Genomic DNA, 19,969 nt, shown 5'->3' with positions numbered 1-19,969 from the left:
GCTGTTAACATAATGAGGTTAAGAGAAGAGCACTTTGGAGTGCTTTGCAGCAACTCACACACCTGGTGTGATAATGCAGAATAAAATGTGATCACATTCAGCCTGCTCTAACACTGAAGCATGCCCATCTGAGAATGCTCAATCAACAGTCAAGCTAAAAAATCAGCTTGTTACTTTCATCTTTTTATTGACAGTATAGCCAGAGAAAAGGGCTTATTGGATTCAATTAAATTAATAAATACAATAATTTAATTGTAAAAGGGAATAATCTACTTGCAAGTTTTAGCAGAGGCAAGGGACTCTTGGCATCTGCTTGCATATGAGAAGACAGCACAGAAAGGAAATTAGACAGTCCAGATACGATGGTTGAGATTAGGGAATCTACAGAAAGAAAAGCAAATGTACTGACTGCTCTTCTGAGGTACGAACTCTGAGGAGAAAGACATTAAAAATGAAAAGCAACTGAACTGGGTAACCAACCTCAGGCAAAGAGAGTAAGTATTTGGCAACATCTTGATTTTTAGCTGCCAAGCTGATCTTGGTTACCCTAGAAACTGCAAGGTTTCAAGTGAACTCTCCTATCAGATGAAAGGTAGGCTGGGCGCCCTAAGCAGGCAAAGGTAAGAATGCTGCTGTAGGGTGGGCTCCCTGTACCAGCACCAACTGCAGCCCTTGGCAGCAGAGTGGGATGAGTGTAAGGGCTGTCCTTAGCATGATAAGGGAAAGGGAGTTATAAGCTGAGAAGAATTAAAAGAATGGCGTACACATAAAAGAAAATTAATAGCATGAGTAAGAATAAGAAGGAAACATGAAGAATAAGCACTTACATTTAACTTTTCTCCATTCTTCACGTCTAATGGGACAAAATAACTCAGCAAGGACTTCTAAGCCAGTAAAATTAAATGAAACGGTATGGCTGCAGACTGACCTGCCAACCAGGAAGATCAATGCAGGTTTATCATTGTTACTGAGGATTTTGTTTCTGCCTCATTATGACGTACTGCCATCTACTGTGTCAGTACAGTAGACACGTGCAGGTACTGTCGTGACAATTACAACAACAGGTTCAGGAAGGAATCTACTGACTATAGCCTTAAGAAGCACACAAAATGAAAAGGGAGTTCCCCTCAAGACAAGCAATGTAGGCAGATTCAGACCCTTAAGAACAACAAAAAAGGATAAAGTACTAAAAAAAAAAGTTGATGATAGTGAGGCAGGCACATTTTCCTGCTTTAGCTGAACTAGGGCATGAGGCCTTTAGGCTAACTATGGTTTAGGTGATGCTGAGTAAGCTTTATAAAACATGAAGATGGCAAAGGTTCACTGAAGTTTTTTTACTATGTTAATTTGCTTAAAATCTCAAATGCTTGTGCTTACAATAACTTCCTAAAAGCAGAAGTAGTGTTCCCTTTTATTATCTTAAAGTATTCGCCCCTCTGATACATTGATTTTTTACTGTACTAGAAGCTGAACAAAATGGCACAAAACTGAGATGGTACTTACTGCAGCAAGGTCCCTGTAAATCAAAATCTGAGCTTTACATAAAAATCTTATTTATAAAAAATACAATACCAAGTACAGTGAGAATGGAGCAGGGAGCGGCAGTGCTGTCCCTGCCTGGGCCATGTGGAGTGGCTTCTGCTACAGTGCTTGCTTAATGGCACAAGTGAAAAGCTGAATAAGGCAAACACTTGAAGAGGCAGTTTTTTGTAAACTTCTTGGGGTGGGGGAACTCTTCCTCTGTTGGGACAGATACTGATTTGGGGTGGCTAAAATCAGGTATGACATTTGGCTGCACTTGATACATCACATTACATAATAAGACAGCTCCTGCTGATTGAGACCAGTTCACTTGTTTTAGGAAAGAGGTTATCGCTGTAGACTTCTGCCTTTACTGTTAAAATGTGCAGCCTCGAGCTGGTGCCTCCCTATGGAGGAAGTCACCTCCAAATCTTTCTTAATCAGCTAAGACAAATAAGCTAAGTCATTCAAAAGTTTCCTTAGCTTAAAGCTCCTTGAACTCTACATTGATTCTAAGCAACTCTGTTAGCAGTGTGTGGCTCGACACAAATGCTTTAACTAGATTATGTATTCCCACCCAATTGGTACCTAATAGTAATAAACTGTAATGACACTTGGAAAACAAACAGATCTTGAGGAATTTTGGCCTCTTCTCATGTCCTCACTTGGAACTTTCCAGCTTTTGTGACATATTTGACTCCTTTAAATGGCTTATATTTCTCTCCATACATGTCCAAGCGGTTTACTTTTAAGCCTATGTCAAAAAGAACAGGTAAGAAAAGGAATAAATTACTATCCTGGTTACACCAACCAACAGAAATATTTACTTAGCAAAGAGCACTACACAGCAAACCTGACATTAACCAGTGTCCCTTCCACCATTTGGAAACAATGTTCCTTCTACCATTCAGATTATAGCACTGTGCGGATTTGGTTTTAGTTCAGATTCCCATGTGGGCAAGGAGTATCTTTTAAGGATAATTCTACTTTCTGTGAGTATGAATATAGGCTCCTTCCTTTGTGCCTGAATGGGGGTTGGGGTGAAGGGAAGCTGTGTGGATTAAGGTGCTCTCCAAAATCACTATACCCAGAGCACAGTGTGAAAGGCAAACTGCAGCTGCTGCTTTCTAGAAAAGGAACGTCAGTTACCCTTCTAACCTAACAGCTAACCTCAGAGAAACTCAACTACCCTTAAACACAAATCAGATTTCTTCTTACCCGAGATAGCAAGCTGCTGGATTTTGAACTGTATGTTGAGGCTTGGATTCTCTTCTGGCTTGGGTGCTCCAGATTGTAAGTTTACCAGTCCTTTAAGACTTGGGAGCTTTTGTGGAGTAATTTTTCCCACATCCCATGTTAGTACCTTAGAAAGACATAAAAAACAGAAACAATCTGAACTATTTCTCAAAGACAAATGTTCAAAGACACTATATGCTTCTGTACAAAATGAAGCACAGTGTGTTAAAAACAAAGGACCTGGAATCTTCACTGAGTATGACCCCTAGTTCATTCTGTGACTTTGAATGCAGAGTGAGGATGGAGAACCAACATTTGCTGAACATACACTTTTGGCTACAGCCCTGTGCTTAGCATTATCCATACATCATCTCATAGATGCCTGTGATGTGAATTTTGTCTTCTTTTTTCAAATGAGGGAAAAAGGCTCTGAGGTCAAATGACTTGCTCAAGGTCACACAGCTAGTTAGAGGCAAGGTTGGGATCTGAACCTAAGGCTATTTGATATCAAAGTTCTTTCCACTATGCTACCTTTACTGTTTCTGGGCCTCAGTTTATTTTTCTGTTCTGTAAAATGAGATGATGGGCCTAAATCAGTGTTTTCAAACTTTCAGTGATGGAATCCTTTGTTTAAATGAAATCTTCAGTGTGGGAGCTCAGTAACAGATAAGAAAGTGAAGCTGTTACGGTTGAAGTTGGGGTGAAGGTCCAAGGATCTGGAGCTCCCCGCTTCACTTCTCATCCCTGTGTAGTCCCTGGAGAGATTCTTCAAATCCTTAGGACTGGATTAGACAATCTAATACAATGATTTTATTTTAAAAAGTATGCCTTTTCATTTACCAAGCAACTCAATGACTCTACTGTGGAAAAGAATCATTTTTCACCCAAGCAGGAAGCTGAGAGGAAATCATCTTTTATAGTTTCTCTGAAATCCCTCTGCTAGAGGCAGATATATGCAGGGTAAGAAGTCAGCTTCTCTAGCCAACATACCCTAGGAAGATTATGAAACAATGCTCTTAAATTAAAAAGGAAGAGAAAGGTCTTCATGATCAATGTCTACAGAAAATTTAACAATTAATAGATTATAATACCTTCTTATACCCACATAATGATTTTCTCTTTCTAAAAAGTTTTTACACCTTCTTCCTCATTAGAGTGAGTGAGTCTCTGGATTATCAATGGATTGAGTAAAGGCAGACTCTGAAGGAAGACAGAATGAATCTCACTTTTCTGTTCATCTGCTCAGACACAGGATTTTCTCCATAGCTAGTGGAAGATGCACAGCACAGGATGCATTCTAGGTTTTACTAGGAATTTTAGCTTTAACCAAGATATTAAACCCTTCTCTCTGCCCCTCACATCCCCAAATCACAAAATAAAGATTGCAGAAACACATGCTCACTCTTGATCTGAGGTAGCTGTACCTTGGTAACTGGATCAAATGTATAGCTGCCTTGTGTCGGTGTCAGGTTCATATTCAACACAACTTTTGGCATGTGAACTGTCACTGTGATTCCTTCAATGGTTTTCCCCATGTTCTGCTTTGGTCCAATTGTAATATCAAATCTGCCACAAGAACTGTTCTCCTTGAAGCTGATGCTATGTTTCACATACACTGGTATTGCCACTAGACTAAAAAGAGAAAGACACAAGCACAAACACACAAAATTAATGGTATGAGCTCCAGAGGTGGCCTGAAGACCTGTCCAAAGTATCTTAAACCCTCAGAACTGCAATTCGGTATCTGCACCAGGGCAGGTTTAGTACAGCACAGAGTTCTGGTACGATTGTGCTAGGACTAATATGATTCCTGAGAAGTAAATATACAAATCAAGACAGAAATCTGAAGCTTAATTATAGTATAGACAATTGGGGCAAATAGCCCTAGTTTAAAGAAATGAATTAAGATCTCATAGAAAGATAATTTAAAATTATTTAAACTAAATAAAGCAGTTCCTATGTGGGAAGAGCCAAGAAACAATTCCTCTGCTTTAAGTCCTTTCCTGATGTTACCCAAAATACTTTGATATTTTTAAGGGACAAACCAGTCACAACTCACAATGCTAAATCACTCACTTAAATCTCAATGCAGAGAAAAATAACTTGAAGCTAGTTAGTTGAGGGATGTCCTGAGGAGATACAGGTAGGCCTGTCTCCTTCTATCAGCCATGGTGTTGACAGATCATAGTAATAACATGCCATGCGTTCATGGTTTTGCCCAGGTTATGCATGGTCCAAAATGCTTGCTCTCAGGTACATATTTTACTATAGTTTAATTTACTACTACTTGATAGTCTTAGACTCAGGATACACTGATTATTTTAGACACATATTTTCACCAGTTCTTCCTGGGTCTCAAGGCTAGCAATGGCTAAAGGGAGCAACGATGACTTTTAAGTACTGAACTGTTAGAATGAAACAGAGAAAGGTAAGTTCTACCCAGTACACTGACATATGATTCTGGTTGATGCAGCAACATACTTTTGCGAGCTGACACGGTATGATATGAGTCGGAAATTTCCATCTGGAGGAATAAACGACAAAACCCTTTCAGATTCCCAACGCTTGAACCGGATGCAGGGGTGGAAGCTGACATCATCTAGAAGCCTTGGGTTCTGCCAGGCAAACAGAAGACAACCATAATCATAAAGTATAATGACAACTCTATTCAGATATCATGAGAAATTAATATGCTCTCTACAGCAGTTATATAAGAGTTTGTTATTAAGATTGCATCAACACAACCTATGGTTTCACGATGCTTTAAAGTTTGCTAATATTTTATATACATTATTGTATTGAATTTTAGTAACTCCATGAGGTATAAAATGTGAATGGTATCATTTCCATTTCATAGATGAAAAAACTGAGGTTCAAAGAACTCATGATCACAGGTTAGTGGCAGAGATAACACCAGAGCTCAGTTCTCTTGATTGTTCTTAGTAGCGTGTCATGCTGAATCTAAAATTATGCAAAAGATCAATGCCCTTTTGTGACAACAAAGCATATAATAATTCAGTAAAAGTGACATTGCAGACTTGCAGAAGCCAGCTAGCTATTTAAGCCACTTCTAGCATAGACAAAGGCAAAGACCCTCTCTTCAGTCTTTCTATAAAGGTCATGCTCATCACGTAAGCTACTGTCTCTGGAAACTGTGCTAGGAATACTTCTGAGATAATCCTCTGCAATCTAAGGTACAGCATGTCTCAGTATTTATTATTTCATTTAGTACTTCATATGTATTAGTCATACAGGGAGCTACAAAATAGAACAAAACTTACCATGAAAGAAAGGGAAAGGTCAGGCATTCCAGATAGCTTAATGCAAGCATCTATGACCCCTTGAATTTCTGCAAAGACTGTAGATCCTGAAGAAAGAAATAAAGATTCACTGGAATCTGCATCCTTACTAGGGCTATCACTATAAATGCCGTAACAGGTATCTCCTGGGTTTTAGACATAGTGAAGCTTTGCACATCTATTAAAAGGTTAGGGACAGAGGATCCATTACACCAGTTCAGACAGCTTCTTCACTGAGTGCCATGGCCTGAATGTATTTCTGGTCGGAATATGATAATTCTAAGGAAAATCAAACCTATCCCTATCTTTATAGAGTCAACCCTGTAAGACTGCTGGCTATGAAGTTGAAGAATTTTTAATAAAATTTAAAAATTGGCCAAGTTTCTAATGAAATGGACAAAGCTGCCTGTTAACTTTTAAGAAATAAGAGCCATTATTCTTTAATAATAGTTATTATTCCATACAATGGAATTTTATAATGAAAAGGGCACTTTATGAAAGACACTGTTTATAATTCACAGTAAGTCATCTTCACATACCAACCAGCTGTGTGACCTTGAACAGATTACCTAACCCTTCTAAGCCTTAGTTTCCTTATATATAAAATGTGAACGTTGGACTAGATGTTTTAAATAAAATGTTATAATTCTAACAAGAGTACTGTTGTTTTGTCTGAGGTTTTCACTAGAAGGACTGCATATAAAGTGGTAGCAAAAAGCATGGTGCATAGTAGATATGTAATAAATGTTAGACTGAATAAATGGCAAGAGAGAAAGGTATAAAGGGTCATAACCGGAGTAAGGTAAGGCAGCATGAGATCTGATTTACAAAGGTTTGGCAGATCTCAACGACTGGTTATGAAAACTGTATGTAACCTCTGGGCAAAATAAACAGATTTTAAACCATTAGAAGATGAATGCCTTTCCGCTGAAACCATATTTGCCAAGGGATTTCAATTTGCTATTCAGCTTATGTCAGCTGAACTGTTTTTTCCCTGATAAGACAACATGCACACAATTACCTGATTTATCTATAATTGCATCTATTTCTTCAACGACATCAAAATAGGCTTCATTGTTTGTGTATTTTACCCCAGCCCGGCGCCATGGGATGTTGGACAGCTGCCCAGTGGGGAGAGTGTCCCCAACATTACTACTGCCTAATGGGAAAACGAGAAAGCAAAGCTAACGCATAAAATGGTCATCAGAAAAGCTATTAACAGAGGAAAAACAAAAAACCAAAAAACCACAACTCGAATACTTTGGCTGCTTCTTTAGTGTTTAGTTTTTTCTTCACTGAAGTTGTGGATGGTTTCCAAAATTGTCAGAGACATAGCCATACCAACATGATCAAATTTCTAGAAGACAGAAATAGGCCATGTGGTCCTGTGTCTACCTGTAACCAGGTTAAATTCATTTACTTATCTTTTGCTTCCTGTGTGTTAACAGTAACCTAACCTAATGCCAGTGGCTCAACAACAGAATTTTATCCTGCTGCTACTGATGAAAAAAAGAGGCTGGTTGTTTCAAAACCTTCTGCTGATAAAATGTCTCCACTGAGAATACAGAGTGATAACTAGGCCATATGGTATTCAGCTTAAATTCTATGCGATACTGCTAAGCAGGCCTCAGTGGAGTAACTACCTGAAAACATACTCTGGTCTTTTCCTATTTTAAGGTCAGCATATCCAAATGCAATACAGCTAATGTTCAAAATCTGGCTAATTTCCTGGTAAACTGATAAATGTCTGAAAATAATTCCAGCTGTCCAAAACAAGTATCCTTGACCTGTGATGTATTTTAACATTTTGGTTAGTTTACATTTCAACTGCCTAACATGTGAAAAGTGCATAAAAATAGCTGAAAAATATCTATCTTCCTATTACCTAAATACAACATTTTGGTATTATTTCTTTAAATATTTCCCTCATAAACATAAATATTTATTATTTTTTTCTATTTTGATAATTTTGCTTTTTTTCTGACTGCACTTTAAAACAGAGTCAACCCATGAACAATGCAGGGGCTGGGGTGCTGACCCCCCATGTAGTTGAAAATCCATATATAATTTTACAGTTGGCCCTCTGTATATGCAGTTCTGCAATAAAAGATTCAATCAACTGTGGACTGTGTACTACTGCAGTACGTATTTATTGAAAAAAATCCACGTATAAATGGACTTGTGTAGTTCAAACCCAAGTTGTTCAAGGGTTAACTGTAGTTGCAATCAAACTATATATACAACTTTGTGGTCTAATTACGGTTGGTGCTCCTGTTTCCAACCTGTTGCCTTCCAGCATTTTCTAAAAACACTGCTTTAATTTTCCTGTCCAAAAACTTTAAATGTTTCCCCACTGGCTTTATGATAAAAGCTAAATATTTAGCCTAGCATTCAAAGATTTCCTCAACTCAATTTTTTTATCTCTTAACTACTCAACTGAAAAACAGCTTTGTTTCTGTTAAAATGGTTAACATAACTCAGGATTTTTCACTATGTGTTTTTTTATCATACAGTTCCGCCTATGAAAAATGCTCTTATTTGTCCCTCTCTTCATAAACTCTATTGATTCTCTAAGCCTTGCCCTCAGGCCACCTACACAGTTCAGGAGGGATTACTTCATCCACTGAACCATTCCCTTGAACTTTATAATGTATTACCTTAATAATCTATGTTATATTTTTTTCATTCTATAGTTCAGTAATTTTTTTCTGATTAAAAAATACATGTTTATTTTTGGAAATCAGAAAGTATAAAGCAAAAATAAAGATAAAGTAGAGTTCCTCAGCTGAACAGGATCATGATAAACTTTAGAACTTCTCTGTGTGAGTATTTATGCGTAAATAAAAGTGACTTTTTATGGTTTTGTGCTTTTTTTCCCATTTAATATTATATCATGTGTACTCTCCAGTGTCACTACATCGTCTATAAAGTATGGAACTGCTTTTCAAAATCTTACAGTTATTTATGTGTTTTAATTTTTTTCCCCCAGTCTCCCATCCATAGTGCAAGTTTTAGGAGCACAGACACTTCATCTTATGTTTCCTTGAATTTCTCCTGACCCTTAGCCTTGCCTAGAGGATGAATAAAGGAATAATCACTTTCTTATAGGCCTCTTACACACCATTTTTTAGGTCAGTGCATTTGCAAAGGGATTTATAATGGAGGCCAGTATAGTTAGAGTGGCATATAACATTTCACAGAAATCTTTCTCTAGAAGACTTTGATACTTTCAAAAGAATACTGTCACCTGGAGGTACATAATTTCCAGCTATACTCAAGAATTAAACCAAAAGCTTATAACACAAGTACAAGGCCCACAAATGCACAAAATCTCACAAATAGATTATGTTAAGAGTGATGTTAAAATTCATGTGGAAAAATGAAGGGACAAGACCAGATAAGGAAATTTTAAGGACAATACAGGAGCAAGGCTTTTTCAAACAGATACCAAGATATACATTAAAATTATAGTACTTAAGACAAAAGGATACTAGTGAGGCCAATGGAATAGAACAGAGAGCATCCAAAACAGATATATGCAATTCAACTACATTAAAATGAAAACCCTAAACTTCTATTCAACAAAAGACACCATCAATGAAGTGTCTTTAGGAACACTTAGAAAAAAAAAAAAATCTCACAAATAGACTAATTTTCTCTTTTTAATATATCTTTTGCATGTATAAAACAAAGACTTGGAGGAGAAAGTTTGTATTCTATGGCTTAAATTTTCTATACTCTAGTAATTGTGGGGCATTCAGCATAATGCCAGTTTTATAATGCTATTTTTTAATTTTTATGTTTTCCCCAGCTTTATTGAGATATAATTACATATAACACTGTGTTAAGTTTAAGGTATACAATGCATTGATTTGATACACTTACATATTGCAAAATGATTACCACTATAAGTGTCAGGTAACACCTGCCTTACATCACATAAACAAATGCTATTTTAAAAACTAGAATGCCAGTCTATAAATGCACTTCTAAACAGCCTCATATATTGGCTTCTTGTTTATTTTTATTTTTTCCAGTTTTATTGAGATATAATGGACATATAACATTGTATTAGTTTAAAGTATATAACATAATGATTTGATATATGTCTATATTACAAAATGAATACCAAAATAAGTTTAGTAAACAGTATATTGGTTTCTTTATGATTAACTGGAATAATTTATTCAGTCGTACTGTTTAGTGTTAAACAATAGTAATAATATTGTTCTGGTCTTGTAGAAAAACCTATAATAAAAAAGTAATAGCCAAAAGTTCTTTATCATTTAAGATCTTGCCTCTTTCCATGAAAAGAAATATATATCCATTTTAACAATAATGCTAACTTTAATTGTGGCCAAAACAGATTACCTTCATAATCTGCAAAATCATAAGCAAAAATGGGTTGCTTATGAAGTTTTAAGTGCTCAGTTCCTAATAGAGTATATTTTCACCTTACCTGTAATAGAGTTGACAACAGAACGTAGAATTGTTGGTGGTTTAATCAATTCTTTCAAAATGTTAGATTCAGTAGCCAGTGGAAATCCATTGTCTAACATTTCTTCCAAGAGTTCATATACGATGACCACATTATCCTTAATTGCAGCCTCTGAACACTCACCAAAGTAGTCCTAACAAAATACATAATATTGCACAATGAAAGGCACGAAGAAAATCTTGTTAAATACTTTTTGTTCTAAAGGATAAACTTAACAGGAGCATAATTCATTGTTTCAGATGCTGAAAATATGTAACAAACAGGGCGAAAAAACCTTCTACAGTTTTGTATGCTATTCCTTAATATTTCCTTAATATTTTTACATTGAATTGAATTTCTATTACGTATTATGATAGAAAGTACATTGAAACATAAAACAGAATGTGAACTATAAACTTTATCTTCCCTGATTCGGTATCCCAAAATATAAGTTTTTTTTTTTTGTTTTTTTTTTAGAGAAAATTTTGTTGCTCCTGTATTTTTATTTTTCTTATTTTGGGGAGAGGAAAATAGGTTTATTTATTTATTTATTCTTAGAGGAGGTACTGGGGATTGAACCCAGGACCTCATGCATTCTACCATTTGAGCTATATACCCTCCTCTCCTGATAGGTTTTAAATTACAAAAATTTTGAGACCACTTAGAGAACTGTATGTGGAGGGCACTATTATTTTCTGATGACATAATTCATAATATATTAAAAAAAATACAGCTTCCATGATCATGAGATTGTTCTGTTCTCCTCAAATAGTAAATGGAGCAGCCACATGTACTACTTACTATACACCCCACAAAAAAGGTTTTATGTTTATGAACTTATGCTTAGTTGAAAATAAGAGGGAGAGAGAGAGGCTGATAGACTACACATCAAAACCTGGGAAATTAAAGAATATAACCGTGTCCCACCTCCAGCTAATTTGGATGATTTGAATTCAAAAGACTGATGAAAAACCAACCTGAAAAGTGTCAGCAACTCGATGTAGAAACTCAATTACAAAGAGAGGTGGCACTTCAGTCTGTATGACAGACACAAAGAAGAGCTTATCCCGGTAGATACTGATGAGGTAGTGATGAGGTGTTGAAATAACAGGTGGTACATTTTCAACATCAACAGCTTTCTCTTGAGCCTCAAAGAAATAATCACAGACGGACTGGCTCACAACGCTCTTCCAGTGCTTCTCTAGAAATATGTCACCGGAACAGTTTATGAGAAACAGACTGTGGATCATTTTCTGGAGGGGGAAAAGAAGTGTAAATTTAGTATACATCAAAAAAGGTATCCTTGTGTTATCTTGATAGCAAAACCAGATAAGGCAATACAAGAAATACAGGCCAATATCACTTAAGAATATAGATGCAAAAATCTTTATTAAATTACTAGCAAACTGAATTCAGCATTATAAAAACAACTATAATCCTGACCAAATGGGATTTACGTCATGAATGCAAGGTTAAACATGAAAATCAATCAACATAATATACAATATTCATATAAGGCAAAGATATAATCATATCAAAAGGTGCAGAAAAACCATTCAACAAAATCCAGCAACCTTTGGTGATTAAAAACATTTAAACTAAGAACAGAAAGTAACTTCCTCAACCCGATAAAGAACATCTATGAAATAGCTACTGTATTTAATGCTAAAAGACCAAAAGCTTTTTCCTTTAATATCAAGAACAAACAGTAATTTTAACTTTCACCACTTCTGTTCAGCATAGTACTGAAAGTTCTAGCCAGGGCAACTAAGCAAGAAAATGAAGCTGAAGGCTTCCAAATTCAAAAGGAAGAAGCACTCACAGCAAAAAAAAATGCGACAATGAATATATGTATATTCATGTATAACTGAAAATTGTGCTCTACAATGGAACTTGACACAACATTGTAAAAATGACTATAACTCAATAAAAGAAAGTTAAAAAAAAAGGAAGAAGCAAAATTATCTATCTGCAGATGACACTATCTTGTATATAGAACTTTCTAAGGAATACACACACACACATACACATATAAACTATTAGAGCAATAAATCAGTTCAGCAAAGTTGTAGGATATAAAATTAATATAAAAATCTATTGTATTTCCACACATTAGCATGAATAATATGGAAATGAAATTGAGAATATAATTCCATTCATAGAAGCATAAAAAAGATTACAATACTCAGGATTAAATTTAACAAGTATAAGACCTAGACAGTGAATATTATAGAACATCACTAAAAGAAATTAAAAAGGCCTAAAAAATGAAAGACATTTCATGTTTATGGATTGGAAGACTTAATATTGTTAAGATGACAATACTTCCCAAATTGATCTACTGATCCAATGCAATCCCTATTAGAATGCCAGCTGCCTTTTTTTTTTTTTTGATGGAAACTGAGAGGCTGATCCTAAAATTCACATAGAAATGAAAGAGCCCAAGAGTAGCCAAAACAATCTTGAAAAGGAAGAACAAATTTGGAGGACCCACACTTCCTGATTTAAAAACTTACTACTAAGGTACTGTATGGTACCGGCACAAAGATACACATAGATCAATGGAATAGAACTGAGAGTTCTTAAATTAATCCTTACATACTTTAGGAACTAAGAGTTTAATCCACAATATCCATGTGTTAAAGCTTGTGTCATGAGATAAAACCCTTGTTCTAAAGTATATTATCTAAGGGGAATCAGGAGCTAGAACTAGGAAGATATGCATGATTCTGATCATTTCTCCTTTCCCTTAATTTTGGGACTTTCCCCCTCAGGTAAAGATCATAGTTTAAAATATACTAAACAAGACTTCTTTTCATTATTTCATAATTTCAGGTGACTGGCAAATGTGATCTGTTCTATTGCTCATACATTGAATTAGAGCAATCTTCTTTTGTCTTTTAATTTGGGTTTGCTTATTGACTTCCTATATCTGCTCTAAAATAAAACAGTATCTTCTTTTTTTTTTTTTTTTAAGTAGAAAGCTATCCCTCAAGGTTTACAGATTCCAGTAACTTGGATCTGTTATAATGTATTTGCTTATACTGGTTAGGATTAACAAACATACCTCTTAGAGAGTCATATTTTCTATCAAGATTCCTACTGAGCAAAAAGCTTGGTAGACAGAGGTTAGGATCTAAAGAAAACAGATCTAAGAAGGAACCTATATTCTTTAGGTTGAGTACCCACCCTAAACTCAAGTTTAGGGCTCTATCTCATAAATATATATCAACTGATTTTGCACAACAGTGCCAAGACCACTCTATGGGGGAGAGAACAGTCTTTTTAAGAAATGTTGCTGGGACAACTGAATTTCTATATGAAGAAAAATGAAGCTGGACCTCCACCTCATATCATACACAAAAATCAACACAAAATGTATCAAAGACCCAAACTGTAAGAGCTAAAAAATAACTCCTAGAAAAAATAATACACATCAATCTTCATGACCCTGGATTAGAAAATGTTTTAAAGATATGACACCAAAAGCACAAGGAACAAAAGAAAAAACATAATCTACACTAGAATTAAAACTTTTTGTGTTTCAGAGGACGTTATCAAGAAAGTAAAAAGACAACCCATAGAATGAGAAAATTGCAAGTCATATCTTTTACAAGGGACTAATATTCAGCATATATAAAGAATTCTTACAATTCGATAATAAAAAGACAAATAACTCAATAAAAATTGTGCAAACAATTTGACATTTCTCCAAAAAAGATAAACACACAAATGGTTGATAAGCACTAAAGAAGATGTTCAACATTTTTACAAAATATGAATCAAAATTATAATGAGATAGCATTTCATACACTTTAGGCTAGATATAATCAAAAGACAGACAACAACAAGTGTAGACAAGAATGTGGGGAAACTGGAACCCTTATACATTGCTGGTAGGAATGTAAAAGAGTGCAGCTGCTGTGGAAAACAGTCTTGAGTTTTCTGAAAGTTAAAGATAAGAGTTACTAAATGGCCCAACAATTTTATTCCTAGGTACACACCCAAGAGAACTAGAATATATGTTTACACAAAAATTTGTACACAAATGCTCCTGGTAACATTATTCATAATAACATTATTCATTCAAAAAGTGAAAACAACCCAAATGTCTATTAACTGATGAATGGATAAATAATAAACATCCAAAAATAAAATATTATTCTGCCATAAAAAAGAATGAAGTACCAACACATGCAACAACATAAATGAACCTTGAGAACATGCTAAGTGACAGAAGCTAGACACAAAAGATCAAAAACTGTAAGATTCCACTTACACGGAGTATCTAATATAGGCAAATTTATAGAGACAGAAAGTAGATTATTGGTTGCCAGGCACTTGGTAGAGGGGGAAGAATGGGCAGTTACTGGTTTTGGTATTTCTTAAGTGACAAAATCTTCTAGAATTAGCTAGAGATGATGGTTGTGCAACTCTGTGACTATACTAAAAACTCCTAAATTGCACAGCTTTAGAAAATTGAAATTTAGTAGTCTTTAGTTTAAAAATTGGTTAGTTTTATATGAATTATTATCTCAATTAACAAAGAGCATTCTTTAACTTTGTGACAAACAAATCCACTCCCAGCTGGATTAACAGAAATATGTATGAATGTGCACCAAAAAGATGTATAAAAATGTACTGTAATGGTGAAAACTATTATCACCTACTAATAGAACAATGGAAAAATAAAACTAGTGTATTATTAAAGTGAAATATACAGCAATGAAAATGAATAAACAATTGCTACATGAAACAAATATGGATGAATCTTACACAATATTGAACAAAGCCAGACTCAAAAAGGTACATATAAAATAATTCTATTTATATGAAGTTTTAGAAGAAACAAAACAAATCCATGGTACTGAGAAATCAAATGGTTTCTTTTATCGAAGAGAGTAGTGGTGGTGACTGAGGGGGCAAAAAGATGGTTTTCTAAGGTGCTGGTAATGTTTTATTTCTTGATCTAGATGATGGTTACAAGCAATGTTCATTTTGTGACAATTCACTGGGCTTTATGTTATGGCTTGTATACTTTTCTGAGTGTTAGTCATGCTTCAAATAGTTTATTGTCCTTGTAATATGAGAGACAGTGGAAAAATGTCTAATTACCTTAACTTGTTCCTTTCTTTAATATGGGTAACATCAGTATAAGGCATCTAGTGGCCCATTCATTCAAAATTATAGTACTGAATGGTAAATGTAGCTGGAGGAGAAAGAATATAAAATCTATGAATATAGTTTCTATGCATGAAAATAAATTCCAAAGAGGAAAGGAAGACTTTCCAGAATAAATTTGTTTAAATCTACTGACATAGAAAAAAATGACATCAAACTGACCACTTCTTTTTAGAGGAAATCATTTATTTTATGAAATAAAGACAATTGTGGTGATTTCTCCTTCCCATTTGGTGCATGTTCAACAATTAGCAAGTAAATAACACTAATCACTAAGATGTATTTTATTATTGTATTAATAAAGTATGAATGCTGTTAATAGTTTAGGGTTCCTGTGTATTAGAAATAAAAAATGTTTCTATGTTCAAAGCCATCTGTATTTAGCCCAGCAATCAATCTGAGTTGGGAGTAATAAACCCTGACTCCTCAGGCTTTGGACCTACTATATTCTTCCGAACTAGTATCTGGAACCTGCTACATTTTTCTACTTTATCTAATCAGATGCTTTGTTTAATAGGTTTGCTTTGTGTCAGTTTTTATTTGAGTGTTAAAATAGTGTCTCTGGAATACAAAGACTTGGTATTCAGAACCTCTGACTTTTAACTATCTTTCTGATACATTTTTAAAAAATGGAACAGGAATACCCAGCAATAAGATCTTCAAGTAAATTTGCATTATGATGTCTTTTCTTGGAATAAAATCTTCACCTAAAATATAAAGTATGGCTTAGAACATTGTAATCAACTCAATGAGACCCAGATTTGAGCACTTCAGGTGAGCCACCTATGGAATACGGTATCCTTGCAATAATTAATTTTCAGCTTCATTCAAAGTGTTTTATTCATTGAAGATAAATGAATTAATAATACCTAAAATGTACTGAGTACTGCCTGTGGGCCAAACACTATCCTAGGCACTTTACTTACACTATCTTCTTTCTCACAACTCAATGCTATAAATACTACTTTTATCCTCATTTTATGGATTAAAGTCTTGGAAACATTAAGTCAATTATTTAAAATCATACAGTAAGTATCAGAGCTAGGATTCAAACCCAGAGCTAGTTGAATCTTGAGCCCCCGTTCTTACTTGCCTCTTAGAAACTAATTATTAGGAATACATTAAAAAAATTGGGGGAGGTAATTAGGTTTTTATCTATTTATTTATTTTAATGGAGGTACTAAGGATTGAATCCAGGACCTTGTGTGTGCTAAGCATGCACTCTATCACTGAGCTATATCTCCTTTGGAACACATTCTAATGCAGCACTGTCCAACAGGATTTCCTGCAATTATGGCCAGACATGTCCTCTATTTGTGTTGTCCAATATAGCAGCCACTAGTCATATGTGAGAAGCTGAAATGTGGCTAATGCAAATGATGTACTTAAGTTTTAATTTTAATAAATTTAAATTATTACATGGAGCTAGTATCATATTGGATAATCATACTGGATTGGGCACCAAATGTTCTGTTTGAGCTTATAATTTAAGAGAAAGAAATGAAGGCTATCCTTCTTGCTTAGTTAGAAGCCAAAATGTGTTCTAATAAATTATTTACAGCAGAAATTATATTTAAATTTAAGAGCTGACACAGGTTATCTTCTTAAACTATTCATCCCAGTGAAAGTGCAGTACACATAGATCTGTGGTACTACACTGCCACAAGAGAACCCCAAAAGAGCTGCTTGTTCTTGAATCAAGTAACTTCATAGTTTCTCTGTTTTAGGGGCCAGATTCCTACTCATCCTCTTAAGCTGGGGAAAAATTCTTTCCTGGAAAAGTTTCCACCGAAGTTGTTTTCACTGGCAGCAGTTCAGGTCTCAGAAGAATACAGTACATTAAGCCCACCATCTGGATTTATTGTTGTTATCCTTAGTGCTGAGATGAGAGTATAGCACTTGTAGCTTTCAACAGTGCTTACTCTTTTTTTTTTTTCCCCTACGGGAGGTACTGGGGACTGAACTCAGGACCTCATGCATGCTAAGCATGCACTCTGCCACTGAGCTATACCCATCCCCAACAGTTCTTAGCTTTAAAATCCATCTTAACCTTCTAGTATAGGAAAAGAGAGCCTATTTCATTTACCCATATTATGACCAAGGGCCTAAAGCAAAAAAAAAAAAAAAAATAACACATGCAGCAGTGTAAATTAGCCTGTTTCTTTAGCTACGTATCCTTTTACTAGCTGTAGTTACTTCTTTCACTATTATAATAAATTTTCTGGGAAAGCTAGACACTTATCACCACCACAACTATCTTTTTGTTCTTAGTGACTTTTGAGTCAGAAAACAGAATTCTCTCAGCTTATTTTAAAGCCACTTAAGCTGTTCAGAAGCAGTTCCATCAGAGCTTTGACTGCAGCTTAAATACTTAAATAAACCCTCATTACCCAATGTTGAGCACTCTCATCCTAATGTTTCACAAGCAATGTGATTACAAGTCACAATATCCTTGGAAGAGAGTGTCTGAAAAAGAAAACATATTCCTTCTACACATAACAGAATGGAGGCATAGAAGGGCCTCCACTATAATAGGAGAGAAGGTCATTTGAAGAATGAGGGAGAAGGGCACAGAGAGAAGGGGGGAGAGGGGGGCAGATAGAGAGAATTCCTCTTTGCTACTCATGAAATGAAATATTATTGAGCTACTTAAAAATATCTAGTCTGCAGAGAACTCCAATAGTCTATTGTGTTGACTGTTCAGAAACATTGTAAAAATCGTTAGGATTCAGTAAGAAAAGCTAACCTTATTGCCAAGAGAGGGTTCCTACTAAAAGTATGTTAAGTTTCAGGTAATTTTTCATTCATCTCATTCCTCCACTCTTTCTATGGTCAACTGAAAGCATCCTCCATTCTTTATAACACTAATCCTTCCACTAGTAATTTTGATCCCATTCTCTTTCCTCTTTTCCCAGGTCTTATCTTCTCTTTCTTGAATTTCTTGTGTGTGAACCTTACACACTAGTTACTTGCTTTCTGCCTCCAAACATAATGTGTCTTGTATTCTTCAAAACAAGACAACCCCGAACCTTTTAGAGTCCTTGCCACCTTCAACAATCTTGCTTCATGATCCAGATGAAGAAGGATTACTCTACACGCAATCTCCCCTCTCAGTAACTGACTCTGCTAAAGCAGTTCTCTCAAATGACATAACTTCCTAATCATTAAATTCAACGAGCTACTCTCAGACTTCAACTTCCTCCTTCGGTCCTCGCAGCATTTCAGGTCACTGATAAGTTTCCCCAAAACAAAGCAAATACTTCTTACCAAACTATATGAAATTCCACCTGTTTTGGTTCTCACTTCGAAATTTTCTTTCTGGCTTACTTCTTGAGCTTTTTTTTTTTTTCTCTTTCTATCGTCTCCACCTAAACCACTGTTTCAAACTTGATACATCCTAAACGCCACAAAATTCCTCCTTCTAATGTGAGGACTCCTAATTTTATAGAGATACCACTTTTTTAATCAAGCTTCAGCTTCGGGTTCAATCCAAATCCACCAAATCCAATCAACCACATCGTTCATACTTTTCCATACTCACTGTCACCTCATCAGTTTAGATTTCTACCAACTCACTTCGGTAGAACTGCAACACTCTCCTCAACGCATCCCCTACCCCAGGCTCATCCAGGCCGCACCCTCTAACAGGACGTCCGCTCAGGTCAGTCGGGGATTTTCTCCTCCACAGCAGAAGCCAGGCGCTGAGATTCGAGTGGTCGGTACTCCAGCTTACTGTGCGTGACAAGACCTTTCCCCCGCGCCGGAGTACGGTGAGGGACCCCAATGAGCCTGAACTTCTTGGGCTTAGGGCCGAAAAACACTGGGCCTCAGGTGTACCTCTCCTTTCCGCCCCGCTGGAAAGAAAGACCGGAAGGCAGGGAGGGAGGCGCGGTCCTGGCTCACAGCACCGCAGACGCTCCCGCATCCCAGGCTGGAGTCCGGAGCCCCAGCCATTCAGCCTACTCCCCGATTTTCGAGCTGTCCCCAGTCCGCAGACTCCCCGCCCCTCGCACTCACCCCAACACCTAGGCGCGTCAGTGATTCCAAGCGGGGTCCTCTTCGGATCCGAAGCAGAGGCAGCTAAAAAGGCCGTGAGGACCCCGCAATTGGAGTGCCCGGTAGATTGCCTGACTAACAGCTTCAAAGAAAATAAAGCATTGGAAAGAATAAATGAGCGGGAAGAAATTGAGTGAAAAGAAAGAAGTCTTTTGATGTATAGAATATAATTTTCTAGACCATCCAGAATCTAGAAGAG

The 19,969-nt window shown here is 35.9% G+C and overlaps 1 protein-coding gene across 4 annotated transcripts; it reads right to left on the bottom strand.

Moving 5' to 3' along the window:
* Window positions 1-1,319: 1,319 nt before the first annotated feature.
* Window positions 1,320-19,868, bottom strand: AP3M1 (adaptor related protein complex 3 subunit mu 1). Of its 4 annotated transcripts, none has more exons than XM_006218884.3 (9): window positions 19,732-19,868; window positions 11,511-11,786; window positions 10,516-10,687; window positions 7,078-7,215; window positions 6,039-6,124; window positions 5,239-5,372; window positions 4,182-4,389; window positions 2,740-2,884; window positions 1,320-2,275 (listed from the first exon to the last, which is right to left on the bottom strand). In XM_006218884.3, the coding sequence occupies exons 2-9, from the start codon at window positions 11,781-11,783 to the stop codon at window positions 2,175-2,177; spliced, it is 1,257 nt and encodes a 418-aa protein (XP_006218946.1). In that variant the 5' UTR covers window positions 11,784-11,786; window positions 19,732-19,868; the 3' UTR covers window positions 1,320-2,174. The 4 variants fall into 4 exon arrangements, with proteins under 4 accessions (XP_006218946.1, XP_072827372.1, XP_072827373.1 ...); XM_072971271.1 differs by lacking the exon at window positions 19,732-19,868 and adding an exon at window positions 19,331-19,725; XM_072971272.1 differs by lacking the exon at window positions 19,732-19,868 and adding an exon at window positions 19,353-19,492.
* Between the last annotated feature and the right edge of the window lie 101 nt (window positions 19,869-19,969).

This window comes from Vicugna pacos, chromosome 11, assembly GCF_048564905.1.
Source record: "Vicugna pacos chromosome 11, VicPac4, whole genome shotgun sequence".
Classification (NCBI taxonomy): domain Eukaryota; kingdom Metazoa; phylum Chordata; class Mammalia; order Artiodactyla; family Camelidae; genus Vicugna; species Vicugna pacos.
The sequence above is the reverse complement of the archived record's forward strand: the minus strand, read 5'-3'. Positions and strand labels throughout refer to the sequence as shown.